Here is a 27,824-nt window from a genome sequence, read left to right on the forward strand (position 1 = left end):
TAATGATCCTCCTAAATCCAAATCCATTCATGTGAAAATATCAATTCCCATTGGTTGTAATCCTCTATTAATAATGCTATTACATCTAAAAAATCATGTCAGTCAATTCAAAATTTTCCAGCTCGGCTTGAATCACTTATCTTCCAAGCTGTAAACGGAGGGCAGGATAAATAGAATAGCGTCAGTCCCCTTCGGGAATATACAAATACAAGAAATTACCACTTTATGCTGAGAAGAAAGGGCAATGGGGGCATCATTCCCATTCAATAGTAGATGGAGGCTTTGACGTAATGTCTTGCACAACACGGTTTACACCACGGACATTGTTACAAATCTTCCTTGCAACATCATCGAGGAACTTGTGCTCAAAGTAATACCTGAAAAGTTTTTTTACCTTTAAGTAAAAAGATAACATGCGGATATACTTAAAATTCTGATAGGGTAGAACATGCATCACAAGTCACAAAATAAATGCCCTGGAAACTGAAATCTACTTTTCAGTATGGGGGCAATGCAACAAAAGATGAGCTAATAAATTAGTACAATGCTAATAGTATAATAAGAGACTAATGTGGCCATGGAACACCACATCCTCCGAACCATTCCCGAAAATCCCCTGTATGTTAAATACGGTACCAAGCACCTAAATTCTCCAGCAAGTTGGCTAAGAAGCAGGTCTGGATGTCTTTACACATTTCTACAGTATTGACAAATATAGATCCGATTCCTAGCAAATAATCATGCAGTTATAATACTGCTGCAAAACAAGATTTCCAGTCATAAATGGGGACAACCCTGCAACGTGCCTACATAACTTCATCTATTTCATTTAGTAGGTTTCCTAGCAGCAAATGGCTGGCAATTTAAACTCATTAGAGGTAAATATTATAAATATATATATTTATAATAATATATTTTGCAGCATCTCAACTCCGTATAATTTGACATGCCCAAGCTTCCTAAGATTACATTCTACAAATGGAGTACGAACTAGCTGCAATGAAGATTACAAGATATCTAACAAGCACGACCATGCACTCCTATTAAAACCTTACCAGTCTGCCGTCATTCCATCTTGACTCGTAACAGCTCTAAGAGCAACGACATGGGAATGTGTTCTTTGATCACCCTGAACTCCAACAGATCTGACTGGCAAGAAAACTGCAAACGCTTGCCAAATTGAATCATAAAGTCCAGCATCCTTGATTGATTGAATGAAAATCTCATCAACCTGGGGGGTGGGAATCTTCAGGGTCAAATCATAAAGGAGAATCAACATTGTGGACACATGAATACACAAACATCATGTACCTGACGGAGGATGTCCAAGGCATTGCCTTCAGTTACATCACCCAAGACTCGTACAGCAAGACCGGGTCCAGGGAATGGATGGCGTTTCAAAAATGCCTCGGGAACATCCAAGATTCTCCCTAATTGACGAACCTTAAAACATGAAAGGAAATTACCAAAATCAATGCATTATATACACATGCATGCAAATGGGAAATCATGTGCTCAGAATTTAAGCAATCAGAATGAGGGAACGGGTAAAGAATGAAACCTCATCCTTGAATAGAAGTTTGAGTGGTTCAATAAGCTTCAATTTCATGTCCTTGGGAAGCCCTCCAACATTATGATGACTCTTAATAGTATGGGAGTGATTTCTTCCGCTACCAGGTGGTGGACAAGATTCAATGACATCCGGATACAGAGTTCCTTGCACCAAGTAAGATGGTTTGCTTCCAAGTTTAAGCTCTAAATCTTGCGCAAAAGAATCGAATATACAGATAAACTCTTTTCCAATAATTTTCCTCTTCATCTCAGGATCTGTTACACCTTTCAAACTAGTAAGAAACTGATCTGCAGCATCAATGCATGTAACTGGCAAATGAAGGTCCTTTTCAAAAGTTTCCACCACTCGCTCTCTCTCTTTATACCTAAATGGAACATAAGTGAACATTGTGAGGAAAGCAACATAGATACCCATATCTAGAATTTATGCACTACAAATCAAGAACTTGGCTTATTGAGGAATAAGCTAATTTTCTCACCTAAGCAAACCATTGTCGACAAAGACACAATGAAGCCTGTCTCCAATTGCTTTATGGACAATAGTAGCAGCGACGGTGGAATCCACACCCCCTGACAACGCACAAATGACATGCTCTTGAGGCCCCACTTTATCTTTGATAACTTTTATTTCTTCATCCAACACATTTTCCATCTTCCAGCCCGCGGCAACTTTACAGACCTCAAATAGAAAGTACCGCAAAGTTTCCATTCCTTGAGGCGTATGCGTCACCTATAAATGAGACAAACAATATCAATAGCAATCTTACATTATGACCGCAGTGCGAACACAAGAAAATTGACAAAAGACAGCAGAACATTTAATTTCTGAAGATGCTGCAATTCATATTAATTGACATTTAAATTATTACTCCAGTGGTAAAACAAACATTTAAAATTTCACAAAACGATCAAATAACAGACATAAAGCACCCACTCACCTCAGGGTGATACTGGAGGCCGTAAAACTTCCTTGATGGGTTCTGTATGGCCGCTACAGACCCTTGCTCGCTCCTTGCCACCGCCTCAAACCCATCAGGCAACTTTGAAGCCTCGTCACCATGGCTCATCCAGACGAGCTGTTTAGACCCAACGTTGTTCGACCCGAAAAGCCCAGAAGGCTTCTCTACATGAATTTCCATCCTCCCATACTCTTGTTTAAACCCAATCTTCACCTCCCCGCCCAGCCTCTGCACTAATAACTGGAGTCCATAACAAATGCCAAGCACAAACACGCCATTTGACTCAGCCCATTCAATAAAACCATCAGGAAAACTTGGGGAGTCCGGGGTGTGGACGGAGTGGGGGCCCCCAGAAAGAATAACGACGCTAGGCTTGAGGTCGATTATGGATTTGAGAGGCGAAGTGCCGGAGATGCAGAGAGAGAAAACGGAGAGGCTTCGGATTCGGCGAGTGATGAGATGAGTATATTGGGAGCCATAGTCTAAAATCAAAACCAGGTCTGATTTCACCGCTTTGGGATCCATGGGGAGGCGCTGCTTGGTGGCGTGATGGGGTTTTGGCCACGTAGTAGGTTGAGAAGGCAAGGTATGCTAGAGCACTGAAACGCAACTCAACTATAAAGGCACAGGAATTAGGGTTTTAGGTTTGGCGGGAACGAAAACAAAGTACTACTGGGTCAGCGAAACCGAGGACAGCACAAAGCAAAGAATTATGAGGCATGAAATTGGCTCACTTTGTTTTCTGTTTTTTTTTTCTCTTAAATTTATATACAAGTTTTATATTTATAAATAAATTTTACAAATTCAGAAGTCATGATTAAATATTTTAAAATTTAAATATAATTTAAAATTATTAAATATATATTATTGTATTAATTAAATAATTAATAATTATTAATAAATAATTATAAATAATTAATATTAAATTTTACTAATAACATATAATTATTTAATTATTAAATATGTACAGTTATAATTATAAAAAGTTATAATTATAACTGTATATTGTTGATGAAGAAATTATAAATTAATTATTTAATTAATATAATATATGTTTAATAAAGATATTATTTTCTTTGTAATTTAATTTTAAATTATATTTAAATTTTAAAAAAATTAGTTGTGATTTAAATTTTGTGAGATTTATTGACAAAAAAATATGTTCCATTCCATTAGACTTTTACGTAATTTTTCCCCTTTTTTGGTCAGCAATGAAATTCGCTCCCTCTTGGCCTTGATAATAAAGTACAAATGAACGTGGGTACTGTGGACAATACATGCTTAATTATAAGGCATGAAATATGCTCACTTGATGCCTTGATAGAGTAAAGTATATTCCAAAGTTCTACTGTGTAAATCAATCTCCTATGATTATCCTCAATATACTTTCAAATTATAGTATAAATCTATTTGCTTAAGATTACAAAATATATAATTTTTATATAGTTTAAAAGTTTTATAAAATAATTTATTTTTAACAAATTTTATAAAAAGTAAATATTATTTTATGTTTAGTTATAATATTTTTTAAAAATATTTTCTCTCATATAATATATTATATTATTTTTTCAAAGTAATTTTTTTAAATAATTAAAAATGTATTTTTCATATTCCAATTATTTTTAAAATTTTTAAAAAAATATAATTAAAACTTATAAAATAATTCTTTTTCAAAAAATAAATATTTTTATATAAAATAAGTTATAACAAACTAATCCTTTATTTAATGTTTATTAGAATATGTGGTTTATTTTATTTTATTTTAAACCAAACACAATATTTAATAAAAAAATTAAATATATAAGATTGGACCCATTTTTTAAAATTTAAAAAATAATTTTTAAATAATGAAGGTATTTTATAAAGAGAGATTTATTTTATACAAATTTAAAAAGAAGCAAAAATTATTTTATATTTAGTTACAGCAATAAAAAATATTATTGATTAGTTATTTTTGAATTTTATAATTTCTATTTTAAAGATGTTTTATTATTTAATTATTTTAAAACTCTTGATATCTTTGTGCATTTCTATATTTTTTTGACATTCTTATTCTTCCATCACATCATGTCATTTTCGAAAACTACCTAGGTAGCTTCTCAAACTATTCACAATTTTTTTTATATTTTAATTATTTTTAAAAATTTAAACATACACCATAAAATCTCACGAAATCAACAACCAAACTATCAATCTAGATAAAAAAAAAATTCTTTTTCTTCTTTTCAAAGAATGGAAAGAAATCAAAAGGTTTACAAATGAAGAAATACTTAAATAAATCGGATGTATCATGTCATTTGTAGTCTATCCAATAAAAACATGACATTTAAATGGAATTAAATATAAATTAATTTTGATATAATGATAGTAAAGAGAGAAAAGGAAAAAATTAAATGTATATTCTGTTATAAAAATAAAATTAATTTAAAAAATATCACATAAAATTTTATTTAGATTATTTGAAACATTTTAATTGGATAGACCACAAAATGACGTGGTGCACCCAATCTATTTAAGTATTTTTCTTACAAATGAGAACAAAACAGGAGAAATACTTAAATGGATCAAGTGCACCACATTATCTAATTGTCTAGTAAAAACATGATATTTAGTTGACATTAAATATAAATTGATTATGATATTAATGATAGTGAAGAGAAAAAAGACATAAAAATCAAATATACATTTTGTTATAAAAATAAAATCAATTTAAAAAATATCACACATGATTTTATTTAAATTATTTATAACATTTTAATTGGACAACTACAAATGACGTGTGCACCTGTCAATCTAAGTATTTCTCGTGAAGTGGTTGGCCTTGCTGATGTCTGTACTCCACAAGTAAACTTGTAATCTTCCAAAGGCAATCAAGCAATCAAGCTTGTTTTGTTCTTCAAAACCAACTGACAAAAATTATGCTTAAGTAAATTTAGTGGCTCACAACATTTTGCGATTAACAAAGAAATGATGTCTGTAAACCCTTGTAAGCGGCGTAATAATCCCGCGACTGATGTAGGTTGCAGGCATTGGTTCATATTTGATATATCACAATGTATCACGCTTCTCTGGTATCCATCTCAGATATAATTTCCAATATTAGTGATTGGAGAACATCTTCCTGCACTTCTGTCGCAATATCATCAATATCAACCTGAACATTTAGCCATGATCGCCGTTTATTCAACTCCTTTTCGACAAGCTGTTCTAGCGTTCTTGGTGGTGGACGATGGTGCTGGTGATAATGCAAGTCAATGAATTTTTTAACCTCATGAACCATGATTCTCTTCAAGACATATGCTTGGACATTTGGTTTCTCGATCGAAATATGATGCGGAAATCTACACAAGTGCTGGTACCGCTCCATGAAGACTTCCATGACATAGTCAAACAAGATTGTAGTGTAAGAGAGTTGGTTCGTCAACCTTTTTAGTTCCTCAAAGGCGGAAGGATCCAGTAAATGATCTGGTAACTCACACTTCATCACCAGTTCATCCCATTTCAGGCTCAACGACCTCAAAATTTCCCCGTCGCAGCCTGACACTGACATGTCCCTTGATGTAATTAAATCATCCACAAGACCCGAAGAGGATCTTGTAAGATCAACAGAGTGGTGTTCTTTAGAATTACCATTTACTGTTTGAATTGGCAGCTCATCTGCATGAGTCCTGAAGTGTTAACTAACTTCACTGGACAAAGGAGAGACTAATAGATGAATTAAACCGCTCAAATGTCCCAAGATCTAATTGAAACCATACCAGGTTGGGAAGCTGCGGTTGGTGGATTGGTGATTTCCCCTCTCATAACTTGCTTAGTAGCAGATTTAGCACTGAGGCGCTCATCAATTATGTTTCTCATGTCCGTAGGATCATCTGCACTCTGACTAGATGAAGAGCTTGATGAAGCAACTTCTGGTGAGGAGCTCAGATCATCGACCACATTAGGTGAATCCTAGTCAGCCCCAATTTTTAATATTCCTATATTAGGGATCATAACAAAATAATAGGTATTACAAAAGGACTGTTAAAAAAAAAAAGGGTGTCTCTGTCATTTGAAGACAACAGTTCAATTACCATAAAAGGTCCATTTCCTTCACTTGTAATATCCACGTCAAAGCTCTGAGTGGGACTGTGCATATTTCTGCTACCTTGTTCAGAGGGCACATCCATATGTCTGATTCCTTTGGGATGTAAGTCACTACCAGATTTTATGAACTTCTCGAAACCTGCATAAGAATGGTTGGATCACGTAAATAAGGCAAATATTTGCCAATGCATGTGCTCAGAGAAGATTGGTAGAATATTATACAATACCTGTTGAAATCCCATAATATGCATAACTACTGTCAGGAGGACTCCTTTCGACAATTTCTTTGACACTATGCAAATCATTTTTAACTGTCTTCACAGCAGCCGCTGGTGGTTCATTGTTCTGCTCCTCAATTCTGCAATTTAATATCTCAGACAGATTTTCCGTAGACTCAACATGCATGTTCTGTTTATTTTGCAGTGAAGGGCTGACTGAAGTTCTTGTTATGTTCCTACCACAACTTTCATGAGCCGAAACAGCGTTCTGCCCTCTACATAACATAAAGTCTCTTATCTTCATTCTCTCTCTCTCCTTGAAGTCAAGTGATAACTTCCCCCCTTTTCCAAAACCAAAATGGACACTACTGACTGATTTCCTCCCAACACTCTCCAATCCCTGTGCTTTATCACCATCTTTAATTCCTTGGCAACTATAGGGAAGTTTACGCAACATTTTATCAGCAGTCTCCCACCACCGTCCTTTTTTCCTTAATCCCATGGCATGCCTTAAATTTCCCCTTGCATGGGAAAAAGGAAAATGTGAGTGCTTCACAGATGGCACATTATATGTCCCAGGAGAATGAAGAGGACAGTGACAGCCAGCGTCTGTAAAAAAAAGTTGCACTTTTGTTGGTCTACGCTTCAAAAACTGCTACTCATTTTTTGTGTGCCAAAAAAAGTACTACTATGTTTAAAGACTGAGGATCACAACAAATTATATCTATCAAAGTACTTACACGGAGTTTCACGTTGAGTTGCATAACTTCTTTGAGAGTTGATCCATTTGGACTCAAAGGGAAATCTGGTCAACATTTTTTGCCCTGCCTGATACTGTTCATTTACTGATTGAGAGTTTTCGTCTTGAATTTTTAGGAGGAGTTCCTTGTTTGGGTATAAAATCTGTAAAGCATCGAAGAATTGATGGGGTTGGGAGATTGCTCCATCTTTGCGTAGAGATTTCCAGTTGATGAAATTCTGAGTTACAACCTTGTTTGTTGCTTCATTTCCCTGAACTGTTGTTACCTGGTCAGTAACCTTCACACAGCTTATACTCTTACAACCATGATAACTCCTCTTGGAATTTACCTGTAGTCAGAGTTCTTTCGTTAAGCCTCTTAACTGAACTACCCAATATACTAAGAAGAGAAGAGTAGATGCGATGCAATTTACCAATCTCCATGATAAACAATTCAAATTAATCAACTAGATTGAAATTCATCTGAAGTGTCTTGACAAGAGAGATAAAAAATGAGTTAGGATTGGATTTCAATCACCTCAATTGCTCAATCGCTCAAATGAGGAAAGAAATAGAAATGGAATGAGATCTACACTAATTAGCGCCCCTATCTCATATATATCTCTATCTCTTTCTTCACTTCAAGTGATTGAAGAAATCCAAATTACTTAGGATCGAATTCTGACAATGGGTTCTACGAGGGTCAGTCTCACTTTTTCATCTTTTATCTCTTCACCTATAGTTCTTCACATTTCATTTTTCAGAGAACAACAGTAACAGGGGGTTATTCTGTATGCAGCATGATTCAGAGTTCACATAACTAGCAAAATATATTTGAGAGTTTTAATTCTTGACAATAGATGCATTACTGCAGCTAATTTAATTTAACTGGCGACAGCAGCATCATTGAGTCATGAGCTTTGGAGATTAATCCCAAAATATCAAACCTTGAAGTAACCAACTTTGACGAACTTACTTTAGCGTGATTGTGAGCGCACTTCTCGTCAACTATGGCTAGCACATCCGGGCTACTTCCTGAGTTTACATTATCTGCAGCTTGGGGGAAAAAAATCACGGGTCTTACGCTAGAGTTGAACATAATTGAAACATTGATCGTCGAGCTTCTTTAAATAACGGGGAAAAAAGCGCATAAGCGTTGCTGAAACTTCCATACTTCGTTCAACAGAGCCGACATTACTGTGGCAGAAAGGCAACTCAAATCTTTTTTGAGAAATAAAATCGAAGAACTCTTACCAATGGCATGTATATTCGAATGTCCCGTATTAGAAACCAATCTTCTCGTGGTTTGACCTTCTCGAAAATTCAAGATTCTGCACAGTCGTGAGCTGCAACCTGTCTCGCACACTTGGCTTACACCGGCTACCTTTGAAGACGATCGTCTCGCCATGATAAAAAGAGAAAAGCTAGTTTCCAGCTATATCGTCAATTTTAACTGAAAGGAAAAATGATGTTGTAGTCTGAAATATAAGAACCATCCATGCAAGCACAGATTGAAGAGTTCAGGCCCAGAAACTGAGAAATGTTGTGTACACAGAAGAATGATAACGATGTTAAGTTTCATATCTGACTAGAAGATGTAAAGATTCGCCGAGAAAAAATTTTGCTAAAAAAATGGGTAGAGATGGATGCCAAGTAAAAGCAAATCGCCATTTATATATTAAACTATTAAATATTAATCATAAGTAATAACCAAAAGAAGAAAGGAAGAAAATCCACCTGGGGGGGAAATGATAACACGTGAGAACCCAAATGAACTTTCCCAATTTCCGATGCGACTATAACGAGTTGGTGAGCCCCAGGAGGTGGGCCACACTCACAACGGCACGAGTCGCAAGACTCGCAACAAAATCAGCTCTAAAACCTGAAGACGATTCATTACCAAATAACTAACCAGCAACCATTACAGACGCAAACAACACTAACCTGCAAATCACACACCAGATTATCATCAGAGAGCTCATACTATATGATTTTATCCCAGAACTCTTCAGTGGGAACCGAATGCCACTAACGTGAGAAAAATGTTAAATCTACTAGGGCGTAGCAGACTTGTGAATTTTATTTCGTGAATGTGTTGGTTGGGAGTTGAATTCTTTAGACAGGATTCGAAGGGTTATCCAGGAAAAGTTATCTTCAACTACACACGCACATAAAAAATGATGAGATAAAGAAACACGGTACCTGATTTTAGCCAATGATTTGAGGTGCGATAGGGTAGAATTGGAGCGTTCTGCATGGACCCAAGTAATTAAGCAGCCAACATGAGCGTGTAGCTAAATCAAAGACGTTGAAGATATAAATGAAAAAATATACTCGTCCGATCTCATTTACAAGTCAGTTTTATCAACTTCATTAATATTAATATAATAAAAATATAAAAAATAAAAATAAATAAAATTACAAACGTGCCCTATATAATAAATTTAAAAAATAATGTCCTATTATCTTTTTTCTCTCCTGGAGGGTAATTTTAAAAATACTTTTTAAATATCAGAACGTATCATAATTTATAAATAAAATTAAATAAATCTTTTAAAATGAAATTTATAAATGAAATCGGAGGAGTACATAGGAAAGCCAGGAATAAAGCAATACAGGAACAAAAAAGGCAGACTAAATATTCCATGTGACAGCTGACAATGAAATATTTCATCCTCTTCCAGTACTGTCTCATCCTCACGAGTCAGCCTCACACTCCAGGTGCAGCTGTAATGTTCACGAAACGGCGCCGTTGGGCCTTCTGTATCTTCTCAGGGAATGGCTGCGTAATGGATTGGTCCAGCAAGTCATTTAGCGCGCAGCGGAAGATTTGTGTTCAACGTGTGGACAAATCATATGACGTCTGTTCCTTTCGACGCAATGACAATATATTCATGTTTCTGCCATCGTTGCTTGTCACTTTCGTCTTGTCCTTGACGTTTTTTAAAATGAGGTCATCGCACCTACACAAATCCTTATTTCGACCTTTGATACACAGAGAAATGTAAGAATTCTCTTTCCCGATTAACAAGTCAGAAAACGAAAGGTATTGAATTATCCTGTACAAGTGGTCTTTTAACCGCCCAATTCTTTTGTACTTTGGCGGGCGCTCACCATTGCACGTTGTGTTCAAACTTAAAGGCATGTCGTGGTCTTTTCCGAATCCAATTTACTTAATTTCTTTAAAAAAACATATAAACATACTTTGTTTTTTGGGGAAAGAATAATAGATCTATGAACGTAATTTGATCGTTAAGTGTACACTCACATAATTAAAAGCTTGACGGTGAACCTCGTATTATTATTTAGTTCACACGAATAACGTTGAGCGGTCCCCATTTCCCCCGTTAACTGTCCTCATTCTTCATTTAACGATAATCCTATGCCCATGTAGTAGTATAGATCAATAGGCTATATGTAATATGTATAGATGTTCTCAGATTCAAGCATAGCTTCCACCGTCGTCGTACTAAGTGCCGGCTCTTATTGTTGCTTAAAATTATCAAATGAGTTGGTTGTCTTTACTACAAGCTACTCCCTCTATTTCAAATTATAAAATAACACTAATAAAATTTTGTTGTTCCAAAATATAAGACTGTTTGATAAAAAAATATTTTATTAATGATATTTTTCTAATATTACTCGATAAGTAATTAAATAATTGTATATTTATATTTATATTTTGAAAGGTTATGATTTTTATTTTAAAAAAATAAGTTTAGCTTTATTAGTGTGTGTAATTTTATCTTAAGTTATTTTATAATTTAGCATGGAGAGAATATATTTTAAACACTACAGATAATCCATGTCATTATAAGTTAGTATATAGGTATTAATTAAGTTTTTTTAATGTTATTCTTGTTTAAAGTAATTTACTATGAAAAAACATAATGTAAACATGAAAATCCTATATTTAAAAACAGGTAATAATCAAAAATTTATTTTATTTTCACAAAAAATAATTTAACGACCTTTATTTAATTTCGATGGGTGGTTAGAAAGTACCAATATAATAAGATAATTCAAGTGGCGTTGTTTTAGCAGTGTTTTAAACCAAAAGGCCCAACAAGATGATAAACGTTCCGCTTTGTAGTAGTATCTGATTAATCGAAGTATTCGAATGGCATGGACTGGAACATGGTGGGGTTGGTGTGGAGAGAACGTTTTAACTTGGACAACGACATCCCCTTGTCTCTCGATCACTATGGTTTAATATTATTAAAATTCGATAGTAAGTGCTCGGTTCAACCTGTAAGAATTGCGCCAACTTAACAAGAAAAGAAATCTCAATAATTCAGCCCAAGATAAAACATAGAAAATTAAAACCTCAGAGAAGTTTATAAACAAAATGGAAAATTTGTCATATCCTTTTTTGGCCCCGAATTATTCCATTACTTATACAGTGGAGGATAATGACTATATCAGGGAGGGTTTGAACAAACCTTCTATATATATGTGTGTGTGTGTGTGTGTCACAAGATAATCTTAGAATCAACTTAAACTAAAACGCCCAATTGATAGTTTAAGGGGCATTGTTGGCGTCGTTGGTTATCAAATAGTTTAAGGTCAAAATATTTATACTGAAAAATGTTGGATTATATATAAGATTACTCTGATTTTTTTTTTAAAATTATTTCCACCGTCATTTCTATGTCTATTTTTGTTTTAACCTTTTTCTTTTGTTTTAAAACCATCTTTTATATGTCCAAGGCGGGGTTACTTTTTTTTTTCTTCCCAAGTATACCCTCGAATTTATTAGAAATTGAAGAAAATATTAAACAAAATAAGAGGTGATTAAACTGAGAGCATTTAGTTCATATACAATACTATATAATATTTTACCTTAATTAAAGATATCCTAATTTATATGAAATACATAACCTTGGTCCTTGAACAATGATACATGAAGTGTAGGGAGTAATCATTTTAACAAAAAAGTTTTAAGCCGAATATTTCACATCATACATACTAGTTTTGATGATCTTCAAATAATGTACCTAATGACTTATAATATTTTATTAAATTTATTAATATCTTCAATATAATTGAAAGTTATTCATTTAATTTTTTTAGCAAAAATATGTTTAAGTGAATGATTATATGTGAAAATGAGTGTGTAAATGTGATTAAAAGTTAGTGGATCAATTTTATCTTTAATTTTGGATTTTATGTATATAGAAAGGCCTAATTTATGGTCTCAAAGATGAAAATTTTGGAGTTCAAGTCAAAATAATTAAATTTAAAAAGAAAATACGAATAAGTCATGTTCAACAAAAATGCAATTTTAGTAAAACGATAATTTTGATATTTAATGAATTTTTTAAGGTCTGGATACCGCATTTTAGAGCATTCTTGATCTCCAATAGCTATAGAACATTCAAGGAGAACAAAAGGAGCCAAAAGAGGGTTGAAGAAGCTTAGGTTTAGTGAAAAATTAAAAATTTTGCTCAAAATTGTTTTAATTAAGCTTTTTTTTCTCTTTCTTCTTTTTATTTTATTGTATATATTACTGATTTTGCTATTATGAGAGTCATGTATGATTAATTTTCTCTTAATTTAGGGTAGCAATGAATTAATTTTTGGATTAAAGCATATTTGAACCATTTATTTGAGTTTAATATTAGTTTTATTTACTTAATATTATACTTATTTGTCTATTTAATCCTTGGCTACCATTGAGTGTGAATTTAGAGGTTTAAGTTTTGCCTTGGAAGAGAAGAATATGAATTAGATCATTATATTGAGTAATGTGGGATTATAATTTATTGCAATTTACTAACAAGATAGAAATATATCTATTGAACTCATATAATCACATTGAAATGAGTTTATGCTTTTTTGCCTCTTGAGTATTTTTGTTAGGAATAAGATACAAGAGAGAAGTGTAATTAATCGAAAGATAATTATTTTTATTGATACTCTATATTAACAAATTGATATTAAGTAAATTTATTTAAGTAATTACATACTTTATGAATTAAAAAAGAGATTAGTCACCCTAGATTGTCTTGATTAGTTGTGGTTTATTGAAACTTTTATTTTAGTGCATTCATATAATTTCAATTTCTTAATTCATGAAATCAAATTTAAATCTTACTTTGCTTGATTGAAATAAAAATAAAAAATGTATTACCTAATTATCAATTAACTTGATTCTTTGTGGGATTAACATTGATTTATCAGTTACTATTTTACGAATAGTACACTTATGGAATTCATTACATATTTGTGTGTATCAGTACCATAAACTGCTCTCTACATTTTTTTAAATCTATTTTAGCATATAAATTAAGAATTAAGAAATAAATTAATATGTCATAATTTCTTTCAATTATTTTAATATACTCTTATTTATTTTAGCTGTTTTGAACTTTTGAAGTTAAATTAAAAGGAGTCTACCTAGTGCTCTTAATACCTTGATGGAAATATTTTGTATGTTTGGTGGAACTTATTCTTTATATTTAAAAAAGACATAATTGTGTAGAGCTGGAAAAGTAATAATTAATAAATTCTTAAAATTTTAAATAACATGTAAATAAAAACAAAAATTTTCTTGAAAGAACTGCTATTAAAAAGCAATAGAATAAGACCAAACAAGTATTGAATAGTTTCTACAACATGACAAAATAAGTTTCAAATTTCTACTATGAGAAATGATTATATTTAATATCCAACGCTGACCCAAATATATTACTTTCAATAGAAACTTATACATAAAAAAAAATATCAAAACAAGTAAATTAGTACCATGGGAAATAAGTAATATTTCTTCTTTTTAAAAATATAAAGTATTTTTTAAAGAGTTATATATTTAAAAATATAAGATATTTTTAATCTTTTGAGGTGTAATCATTTTTTCAAAAGTGTCCCTCATTGATAATGACTTTATATTTATTGTAATGTGTTTATTTATCTTTTACCTCTCATTGATAATAACTTTATATTTATTATAGGGTGTTTAATAAAATAAATATAAAAAAATAATATTAATTTTAAAATAAATAACTATTTTATTAAGAGGTGATATTTAATTAAAAATATTTTATATTTTTTAGCAGAGCGAATAGTAATTTCTTCCTATCTTTAGAAATAAAAAGGAGTCAACCAGCTAAATTATTTGAAAGTGTAGCACGAACACTTCAACGAGAACACTTCGAGATGGAACGATGTGTTGTTGCACATGGACGTCGTGCCGTGGCCAGTTGCAACATGCATCATCTTCTCAGCCGTGGCCTGGTGGTATTTTTAATTTTTCTATCCCTGTCTTTTTGCATTTTATTATAATATTCTGCCACGTTCGATAGAACTAAGGAACCCACAGGAGCACATGAAAGGAGCCCACAGGAGCAAAAGTTAACGCAGTACTAACAAAAATAATATTGGCAATATAAAGACGAAGTTTTTCTGGATCGGATGCCATTACTCTCGCGCTCTGATAGGCGGGAAATGGATGTGTAGATGAGTCGACAATACACACTACACATGGCTTTGGAGAAGATTTTCTGGATCAGTCTTCTTTCTGCTCTATTCTCGCCGTTCCACAATGCTTCTGTGACAGCTGGCAACGTTGTTGACAATAGCGATTCCACTCCCAAGAAGCCCGGTTGCAGTAAAAATTTTGTTCTGGTATTTCCATATTTTGCTCCATCATTTTCTAATCCAATTTCTCTTCAAATCTTGTTGGGTTTCATATTCTTCTTCTTCATGGGAGGTATACGTTTGCACATGTGTTTGCATGATACTAGTACTTGGACGATAAAAGAACCATAACAATTATGTTATCATTGAAGTAATCAGCAATCACCTCATTCTCCCGCTAAGTCCAACAAAATGAAGTAACAGACCACTCAACCATGGAGACTTTAACCAACCAAAAAAAAAAAAAAAATAGCACTTCAAATAATGAATAAACTGGGACGCAATGAAGAAGAAGAAGAACAGGGATCGTTGAAAAGATGCCCAAACAGAGACGCAAATGTGATAGGCGGAAGAATAGGACTCAGCCGATGGTGAAGGAGGAAGAATGGCAACCAACTCGCCGGCGTTGAAGCTATCGAACGCGGCTACGGATTCAGACACCAGACGAGATCTGTGCTAGTTGTGCTAATGGGTGAGAAACCAAAGGAATGAAGCATGGCCATTGCAGCGAAACAAGAATGGGGATGGGCAACGACTTACCGCCAGTGAAGCTGGCGATTGCAGCGACGAGCTTGGACTCACAACGCGGAGAAGAGAAGAGGGAGACAAGAATGGAAGTGAGAATTAGGGCAAAATGAGAAGGTAGGATTGTTCGGAAAAAGTCATGAACAAGGACAATTTGGTCCTTCAAATAATTATTCTCAGGAATGGATTCCCATTCACATGGTCTGATGGAATGGAAATTTCCTTCCATTGAAATGAGCAATCCAATGCACTAAACATCGATGTTGGTCATTCCTTCTCCCATTTTCATTCTATTTCCACCCATTCGCACAAAGCAAACGAGGCCTAAGGGTGTCACGAACACGTTAACAAGAACACTGAAAGATGGAACAATATATTGTTGTATATGGACCTCGTGTCATGGCAACATGCATCATCTTCACCGCCGTGGCTTGGTGGTGTTTTCCCATTGTTGTCCTTTTAATTTTTTTCTTTTTCATTTTGTTATAATAGCCTGCAACGTTCGAAAGAACTGATAGTGAATCCACGGGAGAGGACAATGTTACTAAGTCTGGGAATGGTGAATAGAAGAACGAATATTATTACTTTAACATTACATCAGTATATATACAGCGTGTACAAGTGGATAATTACTCTGTAAACTACATAACAAATTTAGTGAAGATGTAACTAAACGTAACAGAATTAAGACGGGCCCGGCTGAGACACAAGAAGTGAAAAAAATGCAGCACTGCCAAAGTATTAATGGCAATATATATAATGGCAACCTGTTTTTCTGGACTCAACGATGCACACTAGACATGGCTTTGGGGAAGATTTTCTGGATTGTTCTAGTTTCTGCACTTTTCTTGCTGCTCTTCCATAACGCTTCTATGATAGCTGGGAACGTTGTTGACAATGGCGATTCCGCTCCGAAGAAGCCCGATTGCAGCAACAATTTTGTTCTGGTATTTCCATGCATACTCTCTTCCATCCTGTTCTAATATTTCTTTAAATCTTGTTTGGGTTTCTTATTCTTCTTCATGAGAGGAGTATGTATTCTTCTTTAAATCTTGTTTTCATATGTATTTGCATGATAGTAAGTACTTGGAAGATCGATCAAAGAATATGAACTGGACCATAACAATACGTTATCATTGAAGGTAATCAAAACTGGACCATAACAATACGTTATCATTGAAAGTAATCAAATCAAATATTTTGCAGTACGCAATTACTTCTAGTTCAGCTAATGGAGTGAGCTGGATACTACTTTCCCAAGAACTAAGGTTAACCTGGCAAAATTCTATGTCCCACCTCTGGCTTCCAGTCCACCCCCTTTTCTTTTACTTCATGGCGGCTTAGCTTGTTGGTTCTGTTACAATTCTTCTTTCTTTAGTTAACTTTCCTGCATTCTGCATTTCCAATCAAGGCCTTTTTGTTGTTATGAAATGTTTCAAGCTTTTCCAATCAAACATTCCATATAAACTGGTAGTTCCTCTGTACTTTAGGATAAACTGTTGTGGAAAACCATATTATGTCTTTTCTTTTATCAGGTAAAAGTGAAAACTTGGGTAGATGGCAGAAAGGATGCTGAGTTTGTTGGTATGAATGCCAGATTTGGAAGAACAATTGAATCAGAAAGAAAAATGCTCTGAAATCTCGCCTTTTTCTTTCACATCCTGTAGAATGTTGCAGTACAGACAATAAGGTTATTTGCTTATCTATACTACGATCAAATGTACTTTGATCACTGTGATTGCGAAGTTCTTGGCCCTTTTAAGATAACCGTACTGTATGTTCTGGGTTCTGCTAGCTTGCTGGAGAAGTGATCTTGGCACATCGAGGCCTCTGCAAATTCACTAGAAAGGCAAAAAATGCACAAGCTGCCAATGCTTCGGCTATTCTCATCATAAATTTTAAGGAAGGTAAAATTAATCTACTCGCTAAACTTCACCAAGAGAGCATTACATCACAGCGCTTTGAATATACACTGTCAGTATCAACACAGATTAAGATGCTAAAAATGTTAGGTTTGCTTCCATTACTAACTTTTATAGCCAGTCTATTTTCGTTAGCAGAACTTTTCGAGATGGTCTGCGAAGCTGATGAAACCCTTTTAGACATACACATTCTTGCTGTCATACTACCAAAAATATCAGGAGAAAGGTTGAAGAAAATGCTGACGAGCTTTTCATCCGGTGAGGTTTCTTCTTGTCTCTACGACATATTAACATATGCATTGTTCATCCTTCTGTAGTGTTGCAACTGTTCCTATATACTAATATATCGTTTCCTCCACCTTTGATTTCTGCAGTGTTTGTGCGACTATACTTTCTATCTCGACCTGCAGTTGATGTAGCAGAAGTGATTCTACGGTTGATTGTAACTGGGACCATAATGTGTGCATCTTGTTGGTCAGCAAGGAGAGCCAGAAAAGCAGTTACTGAACGAGACAAGCTATTAAAGGTCAGTTTTCTCAACTGTTTTGAACATAACTTTCGACTTTCCTTAAACAAGAGATCATTCTCTTGGTGCATTGGGATTTTTTTGTATCTTACCACTTGCTGTCAAATGATTTTTTTGTCGGACGCTGTTGAGGAAATGCCAAGTGCTATAGATGGAGTTGATGGTGGTGTGATAAACATAAACACGAAAGGCGTAGTCCTTTCTGTAGTAGCTGCTTCGAGTCTCCTGTTATAGTATAAAAACTACTGCCGTTGTCGTTGTGGTTCATTGAACTTTTGGTTGTTCTCTACTGTGTTGGTAGGACTGAGGTATATGCAGACGCAGTCTCTGTTGAGCACTGTATGTTCAAATTTCTAAATTATATATCTGTGCTTAGAAAACTATCATAATGCATGAATGCACTTCATGAAAATATTACGTCTTTGCCACCATCTTTTTCAATTTTCTTGCGTGTATTCTGTCTTCGTTGGTTTTGACATTATGTTCTGCTTCATGTTAGCTCTAACCGGTGGCGGATCTAGCCATCTAGGTTCTGGAACCAGCGGGAGCAATTTTTTAAAATAAAAATTAATTAATTTTAAATAATAAATATTATCATCATAGACATAGACACAGATATAATTACTGAGGGTAATATAATAAATTTAAAAAAGAAATATATTATCAAAATTATATGTGAATACTGATTATAAGATCATGTAAAAAAGTAATTAATATGTGTATATATGTATATGATTGAATAAATTATACACCCTACAATTTTAAATATAGTAGCAAGTTTTTTAAGTTTATCTTAATTCATTCTGTTCAAAACTCAATTCATAAAATATAGTTGAACATTGTTACTCCTTTAATGATATTTTTTTTCTAAAAAATAGCATTCTATTCAAAATTTTAAAACTTTACAATTAGTCCATTATAAATCATGTTTTAGTATATTTGATTAATCAAAAGATTAGAAATTTTAAATCACAATTTAAACAAATGCATGTAAAAATTATTTGGACAAATTAAAAAAAAAACTAAAAGTTTCATCCAAAAATACACATTAAAAAATATCTACAATATACCTCAAACATCTTTTCATCAATACAATAAGGTAAATAAAAATATAAAATATCTCATGATGTGAAGATGAATTGAGGTGGCCGTACCACACTCCTCTCACCTGTTTTTCACTTTTCTTCCAAGTTAGCCTTTCTCTTCTCCATCAAGTCTCAACTTCGTTTAGTGAGTGCGCGCAGAATCAAGAAACAAGTGGGGGCATATTGCAACCAGACTAACAAGGCATGTGTAATTTTGAAGATTCCAGAGTTGCCCATGCTGGGACTAACGTAGGTCCACCACTGGCTCTAACCTTAGTTTCTTTTACCTGCAGGGCTTGCAAGTTTGCTTGATTGCTTTATGTTCAAGGTGTGGATTTTTCATCTTTTATCAATATCTTACTTGTGGGAAGTTATGAACCTCGTGTCTTGGCATATTTGTAGTAACATTACCATGAAATAGTTTTGAACTCTTTGGAAACTATTTTTGTTTCTCCATTCGGTAAGCTTAAAATGGATCTGATAAAGCGTTAGCCTCCTTTGATGATCAGACCAAAAACTAACCCCATTGTAGAGTCTTGTCCCTCTTATTACATGTTATCAGAAACATTTTATTTTCCAGTTAGGTGGTTCTAGCGAGCTGGCGAGTCATGCATTAAAGTACCTTTCCTTGGAGCTATCTCGCACCTGGCTCTCGCTATTTCTCCATTCTGCATAACATTTTCTATCCTCTGGGCAATTTATCGCAAGGCCTTCTTTCCTTGGATCGGCCAAGACATACTAGTAAGGACATATTTTCCCTAGTCTTAAAAATCTTCTCTCTCTTTCTCTCCACATTTTTCCCGGAAAGGTTTAAAATTTTAGTTGTGAGTACCGTTTATGCTTAGACAAGCTAGAAGAAAGCTAAACCAAGATTGGGACTCGGCTTCACGTGAAAACACTCTTTATGAAAGCTTTCTTTGATTGCTGATAACAACTTCACTATAAATCTCTTTACATCTCTCCTGAACATCAATTTATTCATTTACTGAATCTAACATATGGAGTTTCTAGCATTGATACTGACTTCAGGCGATTCTATCAAGTCTCTGCTTAGAAAGCAGCAAGCTGTTAATAACCTTTTACCTTGCTTTGATCACTCAGACAGGGAATTGGGCTCACGATGACAGTTCTCCAGCTTGTGCAAATACCTAACCTCAAGGTAGTAATTTCAGCTCAGGCTATCATCTATAGGAAGTTATTTTAACACCGTTGTGTACGGATTTTTTTTTTTAAGAGTTTTGTTAAGATGAATAAAGTTTTTCCCCCTCTGATTGTCAGTAGATAATAATCATATCTATTTTATACATTAGATATTCTGTAGCTTTGTTTAGGGCACATGAAATGTCCCTTCAACAATTGATAGAATACTCAGGTGATTTCAGTTTTTCTAAATCGGGTAGGCACTGTTCTTCTCAGTTGTGCACTTATCTACGACCTGTTTTGGGTGTTTGTCTTAAAGAAGCTGTTCAATGCAAGCGCGATGCTTGAGGTTAGTCTTTTTATTTGCCATTTAAAACCGTGACACTCATAAAGAACCTTTTTCATGACATCAGCAAAGTACCTGTGCAGTAAGTAATTTAACAGCTCAAATTTTTCCAATAGGCAGCCCAAGGTGATAAAAGCGGAGAAGATGGTATGCCAATGCTGCTGAAGTTTCCACGCATTGTGGTTACAGCATCATAGGATTTGGAGATATTATTATACCAGGTCTGCTGGTAGCATTCTGACTCAGGTTTGTGCTCCTCCTTAGTTGTCTTCTTCCTCATTTTTGTTTTTAACTACAAGCAATATGGTAACTTCTTTTTAAAGGAAAACAATTAATTTGTCAAATCGAACTTTGGCCATTTTTAACAATTGACAATGTCCAAGTGGGAAAAATATGAAATGAAAAATGCCTTGGTTTCTGTAATATTTTAGGGTTCGTTTGGATTTCAGTTGGGTATAATAAATTATGAAAATAATTGATTAAGTAGTAGATTTTAATCATAATTGATTATGTTATAACACAATCTGTTTGGATATTTTTTTTAAAATTGATTTTAATAGAATTGAAGATGTTTGCATAATGTAATTAGAATTAATTTTTAACTATATAAATTACTATATAATTTAATTTTTAAATATCAAATATTAATTTTTTGAATATACAAAGTTTAAATTTTATTAAGAAAAAAAAAGAAGAGAGTTTAATTTTATTTTTATTAAATTATGTGCTTTCTTTGTAATTTTTTCTTGAACCTTTTTTTTTTTGTAATTTTTTTCAATACTTTTTGACAAAGCTTACGCGAAAGCTGATGGAGATAACTTCAGAAAAAACGCGCGTTTACGGCCATAATCGATTTTTGCTCTTTTCTAGCTGTTTGAATAACTTGGCTCAAAAAATTGATTCTGGACTAAAAAATCGATTATCACGCCTATCGAAACACACGCTTAGACAGTTGTAACTTTAACTTTCCCTGTTACATGCTTGTGGGAGAGGAAGCTTTTCCAATGAACAGTATGGGCCATTCATGCAGGTACGATTGGCTGGCAAATAAGAGTCTTCGAGATGGATACTTCTTTTGTGGACAATACTCGCATATGGCTTTGGTGAGGCTAACCAGCAATCAACTTGTCTATTCGGCTGTTCCCATGTGAGCTTAACTTTTTTTCTCTTTTTCCCAGAGCAAAACTTTTTGATAGCTGAATGAAAGAATGACTTTGACAGGTCTTATGATTACATACTTAGCACTAAACTTGATGGATGGGCAAGGCCAACCAGCACTGCTTTACATTGTTCCATTCACCCTTCGTAGGTTTTGTGGTGAAAATAACCTGAAATTATCCACGAAGTAATTCAACAGCTACAGTTATATGCTCGCAGTTTCATTCATTGATGCAGGGACCATTCTGGCATTGGGGCATAAACGTGGGTATCTGAGAAATCTGTGGATAAATGGAGAACCAGAGAGACCCTGCCATCATGTTAAGACCTCAGAACATCGAAGAATTAAACCCTCAACGATGATGTAAATCTGACCTCTAATTACTCTATATCCAGTGTACAGTTAACCTGTTCTATTCCATGAGATCGTTCCTCTTTCATGCGCCTTACTGGGTTTTGAATTGTGATGTACTTTTGAATTAAAACGAGAGGGGGAAAACGGAAAGAGATATTGTTAAAATGGCTGTGGCAGTCAGTGGATGCGTGAAACAAAAATCAAAAGAATGCAGCAAGCCGACATCGGCAAAATTGTTGGGAGTGAGAAGGGAGGGGCCACAGCTGTAGATGGTATATGTAGACAAAAACTGAGGGAGGCAATGAGACATGTAGAATTAATTATTAATTAATCAATAATAAAAGTGCATTCTGATTCCTGAGCAGCAGTCTGGCTAGTTAGGTATTATTGCCTCTTACAATCGAACAAAAGCAATAAAGAACCTGACATGACGCAAAATTGATTAATCTTCAATTCCGAGCATTACTACATGGGAGTACTCAATTCTCTTGCTAACATGCGATTAGTTTATTTGCCATTCCAAACACAACACTATCGGGATAAGTAACTAGTCTTGACTTGTCATAGACTGGTGGGTGTTATTACTATTATTCAATTCAAATGGCAATAATCCCAAGGACAATGAAATTGTTAATGTTAAAAGTTGATGCATACGATATGTCTCATTCAATTCAAGTGTTCGTTGGCAACGGAGAGGATAGGCATCAGGAAACAAGACATGAAACAAGAGCAAAGGTTGAAATGGAGCCGTTGGAATAAATGAAGAGGCAAGCAGGGAGAGATAGAGATGTTGGTTTCACGACATAAATGTGCAGTTGATGTTCCTTCCCCTTTTTGGTTCTCACTTATTTGTTGCTTTTGGAGCAGTAACCCAAAAAGCAGGTAAGGGAAGTCTCCTAAGGAATGAAGGTGAGAGCTTGGGTGGGGGCTAGAGGCTGCGTGCCTGCATGTGAGCTGGAGCCCACCAGGGTGAGCTGTCTCGCATGTATATATCTGCCGAAAGAGGATTAGGGTCATGTGATGGTGGTGCCTTTAAAGCTGGCCCCGCCCAAGAATTTGGTAGAATTTTAGGGATATGGAGTTGATCCAACGGCTGAGATAGCGCCGCCTCATTATCAACCGTGATCCTTCTCAACGGAATAAAACTGCAAGTGAAGTTGAGGATCTCTACATACACGGCATTTTTTTTTTTTGTTTTTCTGTCAGATGCATACCCGGCATTTAAATCTAGGGAACTCGAAAACATTTCTTCTTTTTGGCTGAGTTCTGTTAAAAAAATAGGAAAAATAAAATCTAATATAAGAATTGACATGCACAAATTATAATATTTTTCGTGAAAAAAAAGTAAAATTAATGTATTCTGAAATTAAAATATTAAGGGGCGTATCTTTTTCAGTATGAATCTCTTGTTGTCATCTCGAGTGGATTTATTTAGTAAATTAAATGAAAGGAATATAATTATATAATGGAGGTCCATGGCTTTAATAAAATAAATTAAATCGTGCATTTATTCAAAATACAACGGAAACCATGGTGTCTCTGGCCCAGCCAGCTGATTACATGACCTCTTCGAGACTCCATGATGGAGATGCTAACAGAACAAATCCCACAATCCTCTCCCTTTGTTGTTGTTTTATAAAATAAAATTGTGTTAACTCAAACAACCCCTCAAATGTATGATGTAAGAGGGTGCATTGATGACTTATTATTTAGATCTAATTAGAAACCAAGTCTACACGAATAATAAATAACTCATGAGCGGACGCAACGCATAGCTGAATGTGGAAGGGAGATTTTGCAACGGTAAATAGGGTTTGATGTTTCGCATGTGCTGCCAATAGTTGTCATGTCACTTTCCCAACGGTCACCAGCTAACGGCCGTCTCTCCCACAACGTGAGAAGAAATTTACTTGGCCGGGAAGCACTTCAAGCAGGCCTAGGGATCCGTCTGGGTTTGTGGCTTTTAAGGGGGGGTGCTTTCTTACTTTTTAAAGGTCAGATATTATTTGATTTTAATTTTTAAAAAACCTATTTAAAAAATCCTTTTTAAATATTATTGAATATATTTTAATCAATTTAAAATAATAAAACTTTTAAATAACGAATTTAAAAAATAAAATATTATTTAATCATACTACCCTAAATTTAATCACTTATTTTTTATTTAAAAAATAATTAATTTATTTAAAATATAATTAATATTTTAATAATAATAATAATTAGACATCAAATTTTTAAGTATTATAAATTTACTAATTAATCAATTTAATTTTTAATATTAATGTATAATAAAGATTATAAATATTTACTACATTTTTTAAAATTATAAATAATTAGAGATTAATTTTTAATATTATGAATCAAACTTTATATTATTTAAAATATTTATTATATTTTTTAAAAATTTTATCTATATTATATTTATATAATAAAAATTATTAATGATTATAAATTAATGTTATTTTTATAATTATATATTTTAAAATACATTTCATTATCATAATTACTTGACGGCACCAACTGGTCTTGCTTACTTGAAGGATCAAACGGCCCTTAGCAGCAAAGCAAACGGCACAAAATTTAATTTAAAACAAAATCATGTGAGGACAAGCAAATATTAATGACAAGGATGCCACCCTTGAATCTGGACAGAGTATAACAAAGTCCTCAAACATTAAATTTTAATAATTTATAAATTTAACTTTCAATTTTTATTATAATAAATTTATATTTTATATTTTAAATTTTAATAAAAAATAAATTTACTTATTTTTTAATTACATTAAAATTTAAAAAATAAGTTATAAATTTATTATAATAAAATTATAAAATTAAAAGATAAATTTATAAATTTTTAAAATTTAACACTTAAAATTTAATTTAAATTAATTAGTTTTTTTTGGACTCATCCCTGATCTGTATCCTCCTCCCGTCTCAGGATAAGGACAACGCAGACATCCCAACCAGAATCTACCAACATCCGCTCCCCCTGCTTTCCAGAATAATCCTTATCCTTCCATCAAAACTTTACTCTCCCTCCCTCTATCCCTAAGTGCACCCTCTCATGAAACTTAAGCCCCTCGTTTAAAAAGCATTAGGAAAGTTTCCAACGTTTTCTTTTATTTTCTTTTCTTCTGGGGAAGGCATATATCCTGATATATGTATATATATATATATTCAAGCATAAATATCCAACAAGCTTCCAAGATAAAAGTATTAAGAACGGCGCAAAGAAAAGGATAGCATCCATTAGAGTGACATTTATTACTGTTTTTAAAGGATCCAATGTTGACGAGCTAAGGTTATAACGTACTATATTATATTCTATTGAAGGAATAAACTTATTTTTACTATGATTATACAATATTTTTGTAGTTTTTCTTACTGATACGAGTCTGTTTTCTAGTTTTAGAATAATTCAAATACAAAAATGACAAAATAGTTTTTTGATAAAAAATATTAAAGTATACTCAAACAAAAAATACTCAAAATACAGGCGCCTACGCTTGCTCCGTGTACGGCAAAAGTGACTGTTGTCCATTCTTGTAATTTGGGAGCAAAAAAACGCAATGACCTCCTCTGCTATAAAACGCCTCTAATCTCTTCCTCATCCACAGAAACTTGCTTTGAGAGTTCGGTGAAAGAAAGGGGGTTATTCGGGAGAGCTAGACTGCTAGAGTGAGTTGCCATGGATACAAAAGAAGATGTGAGGGTCGGAGCAAACAAATTCTCAGAGAGGCAGCCGTTGGGCACGGCGGCTCAGACCGACAAGGACTACAAGGAACCACCACCAGCACCCTTGTTTGAGCCAGGCGAGCTCAAGTCATGGTCATTCTACAGAGCCGGCATTGCCGAGTTCGTGGCCACCTTCTTGTTCCTCTACATCACCATCTTGACCGTCATGGGCGTCAAGAGGTCACCCAAGTGTGCCTCGGTTGGCATCCAAGGCATTGCCTGGGCCTTTGGTGGTATGATCTTCGCTCTGGTCTACTGCACTGCCGGAATCTCAGGTAACCCCTTCGTTCTCTTCTTCTTTCAACCTTTAAATCTCACCAGTGACGTTAAATTCTAGTGTTGAAAGCTCAGATCTGAGTAAATGTTGGTTTGGTTTGGTTTGTAACAGGTGGACACATCAACCCAGCAGTGACCTTTGGTCTGTTCTTGGCGAGGAAGCTGTCCCTCACCAGAGCAGTGTTCTACATGGTGATGCAGTGTCTGGGAGCCATATGTGGTGCTGGTGTTGTGAAGGGTTTTGAGGGTAATGCTCGGTATCAGATGTACAATGGTGGAGCAAATATGGTAAACCACGGATACACCAAGGGTGATGCTCTTGGAGCTGAGATTGTTGGCACCTTTGTCCTTGTCTACACTGTGTTTTCTGCCACTGATGCCAAGAGAAGCGCCAGAGACTCTCATGTTCCTGTATGTATTTCTCGGCTCTCTAACATCTTCTGGTTCTGCTGGTTTTCATTGTTAAAGTTTTAGGGTTCTGGTACTTTGGTTAGTCCATAAGAAATTGTACGAACAAGATACCCGCAAAAGCAAGTCCTTTACCATGATAGGTCAAAGTTAGTTCAACCACAAAGTTTCACCTACAGCAATTAGCACAAACAAGTCACATAATTGATACATAATCTGTTAGTTCATTAGTTCAACTGATCGAACTCTTTTCAGTTATCTGCAGTAGAATATTTTATTAACAAGATAATGATTTTATTTGTTTATTTATTTGGCCAACGGATTCTTCGGTTTTGCTTACTTGTTTCTGTCAGATTATTCTGTTGTGAAACTAAAACCAAAGCTGGGAACTTTGAGCTGTATGGGAACGCATAAGATGATTTGTGAACTTCTCAGAAGAGGCAACGTCTTGCTTTTTGGCAAGACTAGACCTATTTTGTTTTGTTGTTTTTGGTTTTGTTTGGTAACAGAGACTAGACCTATTTTGATGTTGTCTGATGTAATTGTAGGTTTTGGCTCCTCTTCCCATCGGATTTGCTGTGTTCTTAGTGCACTTGGCAACCATTCCCATCACAGGAACGAGTATAAACCCAGCAAGAAGTTTGGGTGCTGCCATCGTCTTCAACAGGGACGCTGCATGGGATGATCAAGTAATATTCCTCTCATTCTGATTCTTTATAATAAATCAAGTTACTTGATTCCTTTTGCCTAAAATTCACAGTTAAATGCTATCTAATCTCTCTATATTACATGCATGCAGTGGATATTCTGGGTTGGACCTTTCATTGGAGCTGCCCTGGCTGCTGTATATCACCAGATCGTCATCCGAGCCATTCCTTTCAAGTCAAGGGCTTAAGACCCTCATCTTCTCTGCTCTGCTTCTTTTGTATTATTATTTGGATCTTATTTTTGTTTGCGTTTGTGTGTGTAAATTATGAGATCATGACCTCTTTCTTTGTGTCAAACTTCGAATGTAGAATTCTTTTTTTAACATATCTGGTTTTTTTTTTTTGGGGGTTCATGATACCTTCCTCAATTTTCTCATCGTGCAAACCATCCTTCTGGACTGATAATAATAGTGAATGAACTGTGATTTT

The 27,824-nt window shown here is 34.3% G+C and overlaps 4 protein-coding genes across 10 annotated transcripts; 2 read left to right on the forward strand and 2 right to left on the reverse strand.

Annotated features, from left to right (window-relative positions):
• Nucleotides 1–12: 12 nt before the first annotated feature.
• Nucleotides 13–3,186, reverse strand: LOC129322666 (uncharacterized). The gene is made up of 6 exons (XM_054968988.1): nt 2,511–3,186; nt 2,052–2,302; nt 1,562–1,937; nt 1,312–1,443; nt 1,056–1,231; nt 13–377 (listed from the first exon to the last, which is right to left on the reverse strand). Exons 1-6 carry the CDS (start codon nt 3,054–3,056, stop codon nt 254–256), a joined length of 1,605 nt encoding a protein of 534 aa, XP_054824963.1. The 5' UTR covers nt 3,057–3,186; the 3' UTR covers nt 13–253.
• Nucleotides 3,187–5,239: 2,053 nt separating this feature from the next.
• Nucleotides 5,240–10,307, reverse strand: LOC129321773 (uncharacterized). Of its 7 annotated transcripts, none has more exons than XM_054967667.1 (9): nt 10,191–10,307; nt 9,777–9,825; nt 8,829–9,027; nt 8,551–8,630; nt 7,576–7,924; nt 6,845–7,444; nt 6,605–6,756; nt 6,290–6,482; nt 5,240–6,188 (listed from the first exon to the last, which is right to left on the reverse strand). In XM_054967667.1, the coding sequence occupies exons 3-9, from the start codon at nt 8,980–8,982 to the stop codon at nt 5,590–5,592; spliced, it is 2,127 nt and encodes a 708-aa protein (XP_054823642.1). In that variant the 5' UTR covers nt 8,983–9,027; nt 9,777–9,825; nt 10,191–10,307; the 3' UTR covers nt 5,240–5,589. The 7 variants fall into 7 exon arrangements, with proteins under 7 accessions (XP_054823642.1, XP_054823641.1, XP_054823645.1 ...); XM_054967666.1 differs by having other exon boundaries at nt 8,829–9,052; XM_054967670.1 differs by lacking the exon at nt 10,191–10,307 and having other exon boundaries at nt 8,551–8,624; nt 9,777–9,897.
• Nucleotides 10,308–16,399: 6,092 nt separating this feature from the next.
• Nucleotides 16,400–22,282, forward strand: LOC129322029 (signal peptide peptidase-like 2). The gene is given in 18 exon segments (XM_054968057.1): nt 16,400–16,684; nt 17,273–17,354; nt 17,357–17,427; nt 17,533–17,644; nt 17,798–17,917; nt 18,034–18,184; nt 18,305–18,408; nt 18,411–18,493; nt 19,564–19,598; nt 19,855–20,011; nt 20,376–20,429; nt 20,643–20,759; nt 20,873–20,933; nt 20,936–21,002; nt 21,787–21,829; nt 21,832–21,859; nt 21,978–22,061; nt 22,152–22,282. Coding segments are annotated over 18 exon segments (1,725 nt in total). The 5' UTR covers nt 16,400–16,459.
• Nucleotides 22,283–25,877: 3,595 nt separating this feature from the next.
• LOC129323141 (aquaporin PIP1-3) lies at nt 25,878–27,720 on the forward strand. Its single transcript, XM_054969716.1, has 4 exons — nt 25,878–26,279; nt 26,393–26,691; nt 27,237–27,377; nt 27,488–27,720. The coding sequence occupies exons 1-4, from the start codon at nt 25,958–25,960 to the stop codon at nt 27,581–27,583; spliced, it is 858 nt and encodes a 285-aa protein (XP_054825691.1). The 5' UTR covers nt 25,878–25,957; the 3' UTR covers nt 27,584–27,720.
• The last annotated feature ends 104 nt before the right edge of the window (nt 27,721–27,824 follow it).

The sequence above is a fragment of the Prosopis cineraria genome, unplaced genomic scaffold (genome assembly GCF_029017545.1).
Source record: "Prosopis cineraria cultivar Desert tree isolate PC_DT_omini unplaced genomic scaffold, ASM2901754v1 PC10, whole genome shotgun sequence".
NCBI classification, from domain to species: domain Eukaryota; kingdom Viridiplantae; phylum Streptophyta; class Magnoliopsida; order Fabales; family Fabaceae; genus Prosopis; species Prosopis cineraria.